The 16454-nt window shown below is 39.3% G+C and overlaps 1 protein-coding gene across 3 annotated transcripts in view; it reads right to left on the reverse strand.

Annotated features, from left to right (window-relative positions):
- LOC149244843 (uncharacterized) overlaps positions 1-16454 on the reverse strand; it is a 496877-nt gene that overhangs the window by 254781 nt on the left and 225642 nt on the right. For 2 of the 3 annotated variants that reach the window (XM_089455501.1, XM_089455500.1), the window contains one exon: positions 15194-15382. The exons of the other annotated variant lie outside the window; for it this stretch is intronic. In XM_089455501.1, the coding sequence (XP_089311627.1) occupies positions 15194-15382 (189 nt within the window). The remainder of the gene's footprint in view (positions 1-15193; positions 15383-16454) is intronic. 3 annotated transcript variants of the gene reach the window in all.

A 16454-nucleotide genomic window follows, 5' to 3' on the forward strand; every position in this document is an offset into this window, starting at 1 on the left:
CCCGGTGTCCAAATCAGGTGCAAGATAGCTCGTTGGAAAGGTCTGGGAGTCTACTTTCCAACCCAAGTGGAATTTCTGAATTTGGAGTTGATTTGACCCCTCAAAAATCATTTCTCCCAAGGCAGCTTTCTGCAACTCAAAAAAGGGGCAGAAAGTCAAAATTTGCATGTATTTTGAGCTTTTGGAGGCCCAAATCTCCATAAAATTTGAAACCCATCCATATCCAAGTGTATTTTGTCATGACAAATCCAAATATGTAGAGTTTTCCTCAATCTGAGCTGTCCCCATGAGTGGTCGCGCGGGGGGTGAGACCACTCAAATGACCAAAACCTGTAAAATGCTAAAAAATGCCAAAAATGCCTCAAAATCCTCAAAATTTCTTGTGTTTGCTGCTGGGAGGATACTAATGAGTATCATGGTGAGTGAGTGATGCCTCAGCCAAGATACGGAGCGGGTTGGTCTTCTTCTTCCTCTTTTGGGCCTCGGACAACTTCCTTTGGAGTATCTTCATTTTTGCCTTACAAACTTGTAACCTTGCCCAATAATGGTTCTTCATGTTTCGTAGCAGCCCTTTGTCCTTGTTGGCTTTCTCCAACAGTCTCTCCAAGTGTGCATTCACACGAATAAGCATGGACTCCCTCTCCTTGGGCAGCAAGTCACCGGGCCTCCTACGGTTCAAGCCTCTATTACCGCGGATCCTCCATAGCTCATCAAGTTCTTTCTCCGCCTCTAATTGTCTGTTGCGCTGCTCCAGATAAGTGATGGTCCATTGAGCCATTTGGAGCTTCTGCTGCAACACGAGGTTCTCCGCCTCTCTCTGTCGAATGATCTCATGCAAATCTGATGTAGGGGAGCGAGCATTAAGATCAATGAGGTCAACCTGTGTGTCACCGGCTCTCTCCTCCTCTGTCATGGGCTGATTGCCCTCCTGCACTGCCTCTGCTGATGAAGAATGCGAGGCCCCTTCCACCTGGTGTGGAGATAACACTCGCTGATCTGTAGCTGATGATGATGGCGAGACCCCTTCCACCTGCTGTGGAGAAAGTACTCGCCAAGCTGCTGCAAACAAGGCCCTCGGGCCTTTCTGATAAGTGAGGCGAGGTGAGGAAGCCATGTGTCTCGGAACAGTGATCTCAGGCTGATGTGAAGAACCTCCCTCCTCAAAAATGACCTCTGGCTGTGGCTCGGGCTGTGGCTCTGACTGTGGCTCTGTGAAGAAATCCCGAGAAATGAAGTCTGCCCATGCAATGCCCTGCTGAGTCAACTGATGGGCAACAATAAGCTGGATAAGACCGTGATGGCACAAACTCCGATACTGCTGAGCTGGAGACCGCCTCTGGAACACTGACACCATCCTCTGAATATCATGGAAAAAGAAAACCGGGATGTTCATCATCCTCACCCGGGTGAAGTGCATCAGCAAGCGAATGTGATAAGAGAAGACCCGAGAAAATCTCCCCTCGCATGTGAAGTAGTGCATGATAAGCCGCATAATAGAAGCATACTCCGCCCGGAGGAACCTGAAAGGAAAGATCCCCGACAAATGACTCATGAATGCTGGCCTGACATATGGCTCGAAATATACATAGTCCAGCATCTTGCGCTTTGGCCACACCTCACCCACATTGGGTATCCCGGTAGCCTCTGAAATCATCTCAGGAGAGAACACAAAATTCACCCCTGCAAGAGTGACCTGCCCGTCATGAAGGTGCAAAACAAATAATCGGGCCAACTCCCTGTGGTGCTGAATCTGGGCCAGCCTCTCACAAAACTCAAGACATGACATGTACCGGAAAAAAGTCACTGCCAAAGGGCAAGCCTGTAACTCTGCTAGAGAAGTGGGCTCTTCTCTCTTATGATGACCACCTTTGCCACCCTTCCGAGGCCTCTGTACCTCAGACTCCGAAGAAGAAGACCGGTCATCACCTTGCTCATTAGTTTCAGTGGTTGACATGATGTTATTGAGCAAGGTGGAGAAAAAGAACACAACTGATTGCTGCCCTGCCTGCAAAATGCTGAGAAGTATGCTGTTTTCAAGGGGAAAAAATCATGAAGGAAATGTTAGGGGGGGGGACTTTTAATAAGGAAAGGGAAATATATAAAAACAGGGAATTTAAAGGACTGATTCACAAAATATCAAACATGTTCCTCATCTCTTATCATTTGGAAATCATTTGCAAATAAATACTTTATTAGGGAAAATATGTGTAATGATCACCAAGGGAAAGGACTATTTTTTTTTTTAAAACATGGGGTAAAGGACAGCATGATCATAGGGGTATGGGGTAGCATCAATCATTAGCATCAACAGGCTGCTCCTTTAATTTGTCTTTGACTGTACTTTATAAGCATACTCTGTTTTTTCAAGTTTATGTGCTTTTGATGCTAAGGGGAAACAAAACATTAGTTTGCATTTGTCATGAGGGAAAAAGGGGCTTTAGTTACATGTTGACAAAAGGGAAGAGGGATTTCAATTGCACTGGGATTTTTAGGGAAGGAATAGAGCAATTGAACTAGGATTTTAATGAAGGGAAAAGTAGGGAAAACAGAGTTTAAAATTGGGGAGATGCAACAATTGTCCCTGTGCAAACCCTATCACAGCAAACTGTCCATTTTGAGCATCATGTACAGCTGTATATTGTTGATTTTGGCATGAATGTTTACACAGCATCCTTGCCTCTGATTTTTACACAACAATATGTCTTTTTGCTCTTGTAGTGGCTAGGCTATGGCATGGTAATACTTGACTCTGTTTTTGTGGCGAACATGCACATGCATTTGCCATATATATATACTCTTTTCTTTTTCATAACATTTCTTCTTATCTTTGCTGTGTTTTTATATATCTTTTGTTTTATTAACTGCTGTGTGATAATGCTTTAGGGTTTGAGTAGGGTATATAGGCATTAGGGTTTGGGAAGGATAGATAGGCATTAGGGTTTTGAGGAGGGGTTAAGGTTTTAGGAACTTTGGGATGGGATTTTTAGTATAGTTTGCAAATGAGATAAAAGAGAGAGACACACTGACATTTGTGAACCAAAATGGGAAACCAAGGAGGGAAAAAGGAATTATAAACCTTGAAAAACAAACATAACCCTAGCATAATGCCTACAACACAAACAATCATTCCTATCCTTTCTCCATGCATTTTTTCTGTGATAACATACATATCAAGCCCATGAATTCATATCTCTAGCTTTCAAATGTATAAAGAGACCCTACCTCGACCGATTGAGTGAATGAGAGAGAGTTTGGGTCGATTTTGGAGGTTCCTGGGCAAATCGGCCTGAGTGGTCGCGCCCTTGTAAATTTACACAGCAAAAATTGCGCTGAGTGGTCGCGCCCCACCCAAGTGGTCGCGCACCCTGCCTGAGTGGTCGCGCACCAGGCAAATACCCAATTTTGCTGCAAATCGCCTTCTTCGACCTCTCAAGTGTGTTTGCTTGCTCTCAAATGCATAATGAGGCTCCTTAGAGGGAAATTTGGCCTTTATATGCCCAAATTTGAAAAAATTAACTTACCAAACCCACTTTGTAATGTTTTTGCTTTGGCATTCATTTTAACACTGTTTTTGAGTTCATTTTGTCCTGATTTTGGCCTTTTGAATGTTTTAACTCCGTTATTTTTGCAGGTTAGCCATCTGAGGGATGCTAGTGAGGAGACCAGGGTTATTGTCGGCATTTTGGAGAATTTTGAAAATTTTCTTTATTTTTGCAAATTTCACATGACCTTGGGTTTAAAAACGGAGTTTTTAAAACCAAGGTATAAATGAGCTGCAACTGATGAAAAATATTAATGAAACATATGTACATGCTTCCTTCTGGTTTGCTGGGCACATGAACCTTTGACTCATGACCTTGCAGTGATTTTTGACTTAAAACCCTAGACCTAAGACTTGGGATCTCAAGACCAAAATAAACAAGTATAACACAAGCTCATTAAATGACATGACCTGCTCCAGCAAAACCAAGAAGGGAACAAAAGACCAGCTCCTCCATCAGTGTTATGGCATGCCTAATGGGATGCAAGACTGACACTGATGAGACACCTACTTATGCAAAATGCAAAGAGCTTTTGATCACCGATGGAGGGCTCAAGACCGACACTAACATTGGCTCCGATTTGGGATGGTAGCTCCTTGGAGGTGCCAAGAACCTTAGACCTCTGGGAGAGCAGACCAGTGCTTTATAATCATTGGGCAATGGAGTCAACTTGTAAACCTATGACCAACCATGGAAATGACTTTATTTGACTTGGACTAAACTGAAAATGTGAAAGGACTAAGACACACACTTATGCAGGCTGAATCATTCAGAAGTGTCTGATGTAATCAGACACTTATGCAGGCTGAATCATTCACCTGGCGACTCCAACTCGATCCAGACATTCCAACGCATGCTGATCTGTTCATGCAATGGTAGGGTATGTGGCAGACCCTGCACTTTGTGAAGCTCTAAACGGAGTTAGAGAGTGGTTAGTAGATATTGAAATTAATGAAGAATTTTTCAGTATTTTCCTTCAATGTTTGAAATCTCCGAAGCTTCATCTTGAAGGAAAAACTAGATTTTGTGAGTTAGTTGTTGAAAGAGTTGAAAAGGAGATTCAGTATCTCGATGAGCAGATTCAGTCCTATGATTTCCAAGACCCTAAAAAGTTCTTGGAAATCCTTCCTCCTTCACAACAAGCAATAACAGACTTGCCTATAGATGTATACATTGACAATGTGCAGCTGGAAGTATGCATTGCAGAGTTGGGGCAGCCAACAGAGTCCGGCTTCCGTGATCCTATTGCGGCATACATGGACATATTTTTCAGTTTGATTGACAGATCAGGCTGTCTTTTCCGTGACCAGGGTCATTACTTGCATGAAGGGCTGCCAGCAATTGCATCAGTGTTCTGCCGGAAGCACTCTCGACCTACATCATTCTCAGGTTTACTTGAATGGTTAATTTGGCATTTTAGTATTACCTGATCTATTGTTTGTACAGCAGATTAGAGTAGGTTTTGTAAATAAATAAGCAGCCATAAGGGCAGCATCTTGTTTTAGTTTGCTTGAAGATTGTTTGAGTTCAGTTTCAGTTTGAAAATAAGTCAAGAGTTGTGTTGATGATGACTCCATTGCCCAATGGGTGGAGGCACTGTCTGCTCTCCCAAAGTTCTGCGGTTCTTGGCACCTCCAGGAAGCGGCAGCTGCCATCCCAAATGGAGCCGATGTTAGACTCCGTCTCATGTCAGAGATAGATTCTTCTTCAAAACCCTGTTTTGAAGAAGAAATCATTAATGTATTGATTTAAATTATGTAATTTATGCTCCAGCTCTTCAAAAGGGAGCAGCTTCCTCAAGCTCCTATCTCTGCAAAAGCACAAACCTTGTCTGCAAGCATTAGGGCAGACCAGTTTGATAACCGAGACCCAGAGGAAGCACAAGAGTTCATTCTTCAATTGGTGGTACTTTGGAATGTCCAGTGGCTTGGTTGTGTCTATATCTGTCTTCATGTACAGTCTAGAAAATGTTGAATGGGGTTTGGGGTTTTGTATCCCAACCATGGCAATGGCAATAGCACTCTCTGTTTTCATGTGTGGGACAAGGTTGTGCAGACATAAACTGCCTGGTGACAGTCCATTCACTGGAATTGCCCAACAATGAATAAGCTGGCTGAATAGCACAACATGATGACTGCTAGTCTCTTTATTACCATTGGAGCTTGTTCAGGGACATGGAGATTATAATGGTAAATTGTATAACCCTTTGGGGCAATAGAAGGTTGATACCACGTAGGCCATTGAGGGAACATTTGATTGCATTGAGACGGGCAGATATAATAGTTTTGCATCATACAGATTTGATATCAAAAGAAAAATATCAATATATCATGGCAATGTTGGAATGTTTACTTGAGGAGGAAATCCCTATTTTGGTAGCAAAATGGTCCCGTGCCATTTTTTTCAGATTATAGTGCGAAGCTTCAGTGATTCCTCTGAACGTAGTGCACAATATGGTTGTATTGTGTGTTTCTGGCAATTGGTGATTTGATGTCCTTACTTGAGTACTGCTCGAAAGCTCCAGACCCACAGTTTGCTATGGAGCTGTTGAGATTTATGGAGGAAAAGAAGCTAAACATTGGCCAAAGTGGTTATCTATATATTCTGTGTGCCCTTTGTAAAGGTGGCTATCTTGATGAGGCTTTAAATTTGCTAACGCAGCTTGGAGAAAATACTTTTACACAACCGGGGCTGTCGATGTATAATATTTTCCTAAATGGACGCTAGTCACACTAGTCTTCTTGTTCCTGGTGATGTAGTCAGTATTAAATTGGGAGATATCGTTCCTGCGGATGCTCGCCTGCTTGAAGGAGATCCTTTAAAGATCGATCAGTCAGTCAAGCAGATCCTTTAAAGATCGATCAGTCAGCTCTAACCGGAGAGTCTCTCCCAGTGACTAAGAATCCCGGAGATGAAGTTTACTCAGATTCTACTTGTAAACAAGGAGAAATTGAAGCCGTGGTTATTGCTACTGAAGTTCACACCTTCTTCGGAAAGGCAGCTCATTTGGTGGATAGCACAAACCAAGTGGGTCATTTCCAAAAGGTTCTTACTGCAATTGGTAACTACTGTATATGTTCGATTGCAATTGGAATTGCCATAGAAATCGTTGTCATGTACCCTATTCAACATCGACAGTACAGAGATGGAATTAACAACCTCTTGGTGCTTTTGATTAGTGGAATTCCTATTGCGAAGTGAATGACTGCTATAGAGGAAATGGCTGCCCTGAAAATTCTTTGCAGTGATAAAACCGGGACACTCACTCTCAACAAATTGAGCGTTGATAGGAATCAAAAAGATCTTTCACGCCACAAAGACATCAAACGCAACAGAATAGGATTCGACTCCTATTTCCCCAGATTTTAATTAATGTTTCAACTGGATTTGCGCTCCATGTGTCGGCCATCAGAGGAATTCAAGGGAAACGACGTTCTGTTTTAGAAAAAATGGTGATTCTCTTTATTCTGGCAATTATGGTTGAACAGCTCATTATTTTTATTGACCTGTAGGGAAAAGTTTTTGGAGAAGATATTACGCTACTGTTGTTTTAGTTCTCATTCAAATGCAGCGTAAAGTCAAAAGCCAAATTGAAATACATATAACTATCCCAGCATAGAAAACGAATTGGTTGGTCTATTTTGGGTCTTCAGTTGTCGATCAGAAGATTCAGCTACAGGTTTTGCCTATTCATTGGTTATCAACAAACAAATTGTAACGCTGTTCCTTAAGCAGACTTTTTCCTATTTTTAAGATTTCAAGTGAAACCGCCCCCCATCTTTCATCGATTGGTTTTTTCTGAGTTATATTTAATATATTGTAAAAAGAGTGAGAGGGTTAGAAGATTTTTCTGAGAGCTGCTGAAGCGTAGCAGAGCTTTCTTGTACAGTCTTTGACAGAGTTTTTAATGAAAATTTCACAGCTCTAACTTCTGAGATTCATGTGGTATGTTAATTTAGCATAAGTTTTCCCTTTGTCTCACATGTAAACTGTTATGTTTCATTTCATTTCACGATCATTTCTAGCTGAACAAATGAAGTGTTAAAGTGAGAATTCATGCCTGCCATGCTCCACTTTTAAGTTTGTTCAATTCAATGTTTTCTTCTGTTTAAGGAGGATTCAAAGTATTATTTGCCCTCCTTAGCTCCTCACCAGTCTTGCCATCCCATTTAAAATCTAGATTTGATGCTAAATTTCTTGCCTACCTTGCCTCAGTTGATAACCTGTGTAGTTCATTATATTTCTCTGTTTGAAGCTGTGATTTTGCTCATGCATCCCAGAAAAACCTCGTTATTTTATTAAAAACCCCCTTTTATCAGTTTACTAGCCTAATATCTGTGTTACCTTGTGGGTCATCTCGCCATTGAAGATTTTACCGAGTTTGACCAGAGAGAGCCTTCTCATACCCCGTAGGGCTAGCTACGAGGTGAAATGGTTTGATGTTGCCTTGAAGGTTTACCTTCCTCAGCCTAGGGTGAAATCTCAAGCGCTAACACAATATTTGCCGATATTCTCGCTGATATTTCCGATAAGATGTTTTATGGGCCCTCGCCGATATTTTCAACACTGATCTATAGAGCATGAGCAAGGAAAGTTCTTATGTTACTTATATCCCAATCACATTCAAATGTGCAATTACTAAAACCTTTAGGGCAGCAGTGAATAGCTTAAGTTGTGTAGCTCTTTTAGAGATGCACAAGCTAGTCAAATGTGAGTAACAAGAGCACAAGTTGTCAAACCAAAACTGCCAACATGAAATTATGAGTTGATGAATCTTCTTATGATGTAGCATTCAGTATTATATCAGATCTGATCATACTTGTTATGGAGAGATACCAGTCATCAAAATAATCAAATTTATTCCAAATAAACAATGCCCAATTCACAAAATGACTAGTAAATTTATATAATGAACTCCTTAGTATGTTTAGGCAACTTGTATATGATTTTTAGAGCATTCAAATTAAAATTTTATCACTATTATAAAGAGATAGGACTATTGTAGCAAAACAGAGATAAATGGAGGGTTTAGAGGTCAAACCCTTAGGCCTTGGGGCCTTGAAGGAGCTAGCCCACTTGCCAAAAAAATTCCAATGAATATGGCGCCTGAAAACACAAATATGTGACCCAATTCTTCTGCAAAACCACTAAGAATTAGCTCAGAAAAACAAATGCTCAAACAGAGATGGAAAGAGCGCAAGGGAAGGGCTAGAAGGCCTAGTTAGGCCTGCGGCCAAGAGGATAGAGGCCTAAAAGGCCTAGCGGCTTAGAGAAGTAGGCCCTGAGGGCTTGCAAAGAGGCAAAGAATCCCAAATTAGGGTTGCAGCTAAGGGTTTGTGGGTTGCCAAGCCCACGAAAAGCCTAAAGAAGGTTGCCAAGGCCCACGATAGGGGTCACAAAGGGAGGTCGAGGCTTAAAAAGGCCTGCGGCTAGACTGCAAAGGGGAAACGAGTCGAGGAGGCTGACAAAGGGTAGATGAGAGAGCCGAGGTGCTGAAGAGGCCTAAATAGGCCACAGCAGGCCTGAAGAGAGGGAGTCAAGGCCCTCTAAGGGTTAGACGACTGCCCTAAAAGGGAGCCACAAGCCTTAAGAGCCTTCGACCAACCTAGGAAAGGCTACGGCCAAGAAAAGAGGGGGATGAAAGGCTACAAAGGGTGACGGCTATGCAAGGAAGGATAACATTGGGCCTAGAGACCACAGAAAAATTAAAACTCTTGCCCAAAAATCAAATTTGCTTCATATTTTCAATATTTGCCCAAATCACTGCAAAACCTTTAGTAGTTGGCCCTGCGAAAAATTTAGAGACTATATCTTACCCTCAAGGGCCTAGATCTAGCTCTAATCAAGCTAACTTCCTTGGAGATCACTTGCACAAATAAATTTACAAGGGTTTGAAACCCCAATATATATAAAATTTCAAAAAACCCAAAATCCCCAGCTGCAAACAAGGGTTAGAAAAATAAAACTTATTTACAATTTTTTTTATACAAAATCTATTTACAAATATACAACGCTTAGAAATATTTTTTGAAGAATAGAAATTTTATAGACCTTGATAATGGCTAGATGTATTTCGAAAGATAAATGTTAAACCACAACCTTAGCGAAGTTAGAAAATCACATAAAATATTCAGAATCCAAACATGGTCAACCTGTGCCCACAATTCGTGAACTTGGAGCCCAAGGGTCGAGGAACCTACAAACTCTATATATTTTCTCAAGAAGAAACCGTTAGAACATACAATGAATTGAATCACCTAAGATAAGCCCAAAACTTACCAATAGAATGTTCCTATCATCTACAAATGAAATAACGATTTAATTAATATTTGAAGCACAATATAGGAATGCACATACCCAGCACATACCACAAATCAGTGAGACAAAGACACCATGAACTGCACCCCAAAGTCTTTTATTATGATGATCAAAACATTCCCAACAGAACAGTGGCTTTACACCAGCTTTTACAAAGTTACATCAGATCAGAAGTCAAGATCAAGATGAAAATAGAAGCAAAATGCCTTCTATTTATAGAGAAATTCCTCCAAGTGGAAAATAACGGCTAGTTGGCTTGATCCCCGTCAAAATAATCTCGACCGTCGATAAATCTTTGATGATCTGTCGTCGAAAATATTTATTTTTGAGGAATTTTAGAATTTTTCATTAAAACCATTTTTCATTAGCTCAAAAATAATTATTTTGAGCTAATTTCCTCAAAAATTTGACTTTGACTTAACCACCAAGGTCCATTTTTTCTTGAAATATCCAATATTCCCTTGGTGGGGGACCTCCAAAGATTAATTTCCTTTAGACCCACGAATTTTTCCACTTGGAGAATTTAATTTCTCTAACAATTTAATTTTTTACTCAAATTAATTAATTTTCTGGCTTTGGATTTAATTTTAATTTTGTCAGAAAAATCAATTAATTGACACATGAGAGGATCAATTATTTTTCCACCCTCAAATATTTTAGCCATGGTGTCTAAGTATGAGGCACCATGCACTAAAATATTTTTTACATAAGATTTTACAAATTCAACCCTCAAAGGGGGAATATCGGTTCGTTATTGACCCTCAATATACATACCCAATTCTGCGACACAATATAATCTAGTAGACCAAGTGATTTGTGATAAAATAATTTAGTCAAATAGCTTAAATTATTCTCAAATCACTTTTACAAAAGACTCGACTAAAACACTAGAACTCACCTAAGACTTTGACGATAAATTCCACCCTAGCTTTGGGGTGAGGTTGGAGGGAAAAACTCTGCCGATAATTCGTGTTTAGAAACACAGACGAATTTGTGAGACGTAAAACCTCCTAGGATGAAATTCGTTGCCAAAATAATAGGCTTACCTAGGTTGTTACATAAATACACAGTCTTACTAGCATCATTTACATTATAATTTTGCAGAATGGGTTTACAATGACATAGAATAGACTGTTGGCCGATGATTCTGACTTTGAAAGAATTCCTTGAAGTCCTTGGATCCTGCTTCCTTGGAATCTTGAAAAATGGGTGCAACAGGCAGCATATCTTACCCAGAAATAACTTGGATGAAAGTATCCCACTCCTTGGTGAAGTCGTTGAGAGTTATCAACACTAGCTCGCTTTCTTCAGGTTTCTCTCTTACTGCCGCAAGTTCATCTCTGACCGTCTAAATTATAGTGAGATAAGATGTAACGCCTTCTCCCTTCTGCATCTTGGGGGCCCTCAACTTCTCCTTGAGAGTCATTTTATGATTCTCTAATGGATTCTCACACAATTTTATGACAACGTCCCACATGTCCTTTGTCGTATTCTTGTCTGCAATATGCGGGACTATGTGATCCCGAACCCCATCTAGGACCATCCTCTTAGCTTTGGCCATTTCTTTCTTGAAGGTAGCCAACTGTTGCAGATCTACTGGCTCTGCAATGACATTTTCCACGAACTCCTTCAAACCATGCTCATCCAACAGGAATTGCATTATGGCCGTCCATACGCCAAAGTTAGAGGCTATGCCAAATCTGTCTTGATCCTTGAGACTTGTTGTGGCCATCTCTGCAAAACTCAAATATGTTGGAGGTCAATAAAATGGAACTCCCTTTCCTCTTTCCGACAACTGAATATGGCTTCTTCTGCTACTCACACTCCTCCTCGAATGCGCATATCTAGCCTCTGGAAACTCGTACAGCCCTAGATCTGCCTCTAAGTGAGACGTCTAGCCTCCCTCTGCCTCTAAAAGAAATTCATTCTACCTTCCGAACACTAATCTGACCTCTGGAAACTGATCAAACCCTCTTTCAGCAACTCACACTGCTGGACTAACTAATTCGCACAACAGAATTTGGCCTCTTGTTGCTGGAATTTCAATCTCCTCTCCCTTAGCTGGAAAAACTGGAAACCCTCTAAAAAATTGTTGGAAATTCATCATGTGTGCTTTCCTCTTCCTTCCAAGTGCAAATCTGCAATTGTAAACCTTTGCTGCAAATTTCTGCCCCTAGATCTACTCTACGAACTGACTAATCTGCTCACCGGAAATGCTTCCCGCCAATACCACTTCTTGCTTTCACAGATATGGGGCAAACTCAAATTTTCTTCCATTTGGATTTGGAAATTGATTTTTGCTCCTTTGCAAATTGAACCCTAGGTTGGCATGCACAGATCTAGATGTTAGTTCTTCAGATCTCCCTTTGAAATTGCACAATCTGCTTCCCTTCGCCTCTGAGCCTCGGATTTGATCAACTTGCTCAGATACCATGTGAAAAATCCACAATAATAATAAACTGGAAACTATTCTTCTAACTAATGTATTTTAATTGTCTTTTGTTATATTTAAATTTTAAATAATGGTAAATAACTAATAGCTCACTACTGCAATCTTCACAATTAAAATAAGTGTGGCGGAAATAAATCAGGAATTCAGAAATAATGCATACACATAAAATGACACCAAAGTTTGGACTAACATCCCCACAAAAACCCTGAAGGGAAACCAGTGCAGCAAATGAGGGCTTATATTTTATTATCTTCAACAAATTAGAGAGTACATAGATATGCTTTCCAAAACACTAGCCAAGCTCCAGAAAATTTACTCCACCACTCCAATTGGCAAATCAACCTAGAAACCCTTTGTTTCCCTTGCAAAATAAAAAACGGCCTCCTCTAGTAAATGCACACAAAAAATGCTACTACAGGGAATACGCACTTGCTGGAAACTGAGAATTGTTGATTTTGCACTCCTTCCAGTGATCCTGCACTCGCACTAGGCAACTCGCTCTATCCTCCGGATCTAATCCCACCAATTGCAAGAGAGATTCGTTGCCCAAATTCGTGCATTGGAGAAACTTGCACAACCTTCTTGCTAGTAAACTCGGCCTCTGCAAATTTCTTTGGAAATCTCCCTTGGAAACCCTCTCTCCAATTTTTTTTGATCCTCTCACTGATGCTTTGTTGGCTCAAACTCTTCCTGAATGTTTCTCACTGGGAAATTCGCATTGCCCTACTCTCTTGCTCCTTTGTGTGTCTTCTCCAAGCCCCATTGACTTGCTCTTATACTCTCTCGCTAGAGCACCAACAACCAAGATCTAACTGTGATTGATGGCTAAGATCATCTTAGACTTTATCCATGTCACTTTCTAGAAGTATCTAGAACATAATTAACCTTAATTAACCATATTTTCTAAGTTTGACTTTAGAAATTTTAATTATCTGGTCAATTAATTTAATTAAGGTGTTTCGGAGTCATATTTCACAAAACCATTACTAGGTATTGGAGATCTCATGTTCCTTAGCCTCTATGAGACCTTAGAGACTAGAACACATGTTTGATGCTACTACCATAATCAAAAACTAACACTACAGAGGAGAAAGGAAGATTCTCTTATAAAGATGGCATGATCTCATGTTATGGATTATGTACATTAAAGGGGTATATTCAAGGAAAGTATATTATTATCATTATCAACGAGAACCATGAAAAAATTGCATTAATGTTAATTTAGCAAATAAGTGATTAACTCTAAAATCAAATATAATTGAGAATAAAGATGCTCTTACTTCAAAGAAAAATATAAAATTAAGAAAATGCAACTAATAATTGATAATTATGAATATGTATCTCAATTCAGTATAGCAATTATGTTTAACGAAGAGATTGACATAATTTTCAATTTACCTTAATTTAAAGAACTGGGTATGCTCATAAAAAATGTTAAACATGGGGAAAAAATTTGATGTTTCCATATAAGAAGAAGATGAACCAATAATACCTTCATCACAAGACTTCAGAGATATCTCAAATGTGATGCTTCAAGAAAATCAAAAGTCAATATAAAGGATGCAGAAAGAATTTGACAAAGTTATCTCGAATAAAAACAAAGAAATTTCTCATTTAAAAGATCATAGTCAGAAATTACTTGCACAAGTCAAGAAGTGTAAAGCTACAAGGCACAAATTAGAACAAAAAAATGAAGCTATCGAGAAGAAACTCAATGGAAACTTATCATAAACTAAATAAAAAGGAACAGATATTGATCTAGATAGTATCACAATTCAAAAGGATTCCAGTCCAATTGATGTGAAGGCATACTCAGATATAGCAGTTCAGATGATGGGAATTCCAAGTGAAAACCCAGTGATCAAACCAACAACACCAGTACGCGCTGAAGATCATACGTAAAAAATAAGTCAAAAAAATGCTACAAGTATGTTAAAAGAAAAACAGGTTACAAAAATACCTTATTGACATCCTCATCATAAATGCAGATACCTTAATCAGTGAACATATCGAGTCTCGACATCATATAGGATGGAAACAACAAACTTATGCTCTGAAAATGTCAATAACAACACAATTCAATCTTATGATAACAATTCATTCGAAGTATGCAATAACTGCAAGGTTCCACAAAAGATTGATTTGGGATGGTTATATCATTGTACAGTGTGACAATTTTGTACCACATTCAGAAGTTCATATCTTCTTGCATCGTCAAAAATGACAGTTCCGAGAATTGAAAAGGACAAGAAGACATTACAAGACAGAAAAGGATATCAAGTGTTTCCATTAATAAGCTTTGAGGACAAAGCTTTTCTAAGGGGAAAGCAACGTTACGAACATAAATATATAATTAATAATTAATAATAATTAGTATATTGAAGAGACATGTCCTAGAGGACATGACTATTCGTGAAGGGGCACCTTCCCTAGTCTATAAACAAGGTCATCATTTGTAATCGATCATATCTCTTGTACATTCAACATTTTAATACATAAATATCACTTGTCCTATATGGATATTTACATATTCCAGATATTTTGAATATTCGTGAGTATATGAACCTTGTTCTTTAGAAATATCTACAGTATAAAACAAGTACAAATCAATAGCACACAAATTACAATTAACATTGAAACTGAAAGTGCAATTTAGAGTGATTAGTATGCACTAGACCAATAAAGTGTAGATAGAAGTCCATCAAAAAGGCACATGACCACATCAAATCATGAGCCTCCACTGAAAATTTGAAATAAGATATAATTTATTAGATATTAGCCTAATACTTTCAGATATAACAACCATTCAGGAGAACATTAAAAAATGTTCACATGATGTGTTAAGCACTTTACTGAAACAGGAAATCTACATAATTTTAACCTTGAACTCTTTCCCAGGCTCAAAACCAACAACTCTTAGATGATGGTACTGCAAGCCTAGGTACAAGCGAACAAGTTTCTTCAGCAAGCCACCTGGAACTTTCCATGAGTCCAAAACAAGTAGAAGAAGGCTTCTTTGGCTACTTTTAAGATGCTGAAGTGATTGTGCTCGCCTCTTGCACAGTTCAACCTGCATTTTCAACCAAAATGGAAATAACTTGAGATAAGATAAGATAATATTATATTGATGTCAGACAAATGACCACAAACTAAAAAGTACATCCAGTGACATAAGGTCCAATGCGGGAGTTAAAAACCAACTCCTCGATAAACGCTAAAGTTGGAGAATCTAAGTTCATGATCAACAACACAACTCCCAACTATGAAAGCTAACAATGCTAAGAAGAAAATCATAATAAGTACAGATACATATAAAGATGTGGCGAGGCTAGAGCACTGAGAGAAGAGGGCACAAACTAGTCAACTGTTGCCCCTCATATGCACATGAGTACTGATTACATATTTTAGGGGTAACTTGCAGGGGAGCTGGAACTAACCCCTTATTCTGGGCTAAGGATGGTGGTAATCCATGGTGGAATATGTGATTAAATGCCTTCATTCATGTTTCTTATTCATATATCTTTGGTTAAGAGATCAAAAAGCTAGCAGATAACTGATTTACCTCAGCATTATGATGTTGTTCTTGATATATTACTCACCATAACTAGAGTACCACATTTTTGTATACTCTTCTCATGAGCTACAGGGATTTATGGAAGAGGATAAAATGAATGTCTATGTGCATGCTGGAAATGACAAAAGTATGAGCATCCTGCATTGAAAAAGGGCTCAGTTTGATGGCAGCCAGTGTAATCTTGTGGTCAAATTAAAGCATGAAAATAGAGTTTGCAATCCAAAATGACAACAGGCCTACAGCACTATGTCCATACTCTGTTTTGTAACTTGTTTTATCCCCAGAGGGTATATATTTGGAATAATGTATTTGCCCAAATTCCAACTAGGGCATGACTTTCTGGCATATTACAGTGAATCAACATATGAGGAGAAAGTTTTGTGTATTGGATGAAATCGAGGAGCAATGGGTTCTGCCAATGGTATCAGATCTAAAGCACAACGATTGCCCGAGGAAAATATCATGGCAACACTGGCTGTTATTGGTGTTACAAGATGACATCCAAGATATCTTTTCTTGGTGCAATTCGAGCTATTTGTACCACCCCAGAAATGGCACAAGTTGCTAC

Source organism: Pinus tabuliformis, chromosome 7 (assembly GCF_031772625.1).
Source record: "Pinus tabuliformis cultivar Carrire ecotype Pingquan chromosome 7, CPIR1, whole genome shotgun sequence".
Lineage (NCBI taxonomy): Eukaryota > Viridiplantae > Streptophyta > Pinopsida > Pinales > Pinaceae > Pinus > Pinus tabuliformis.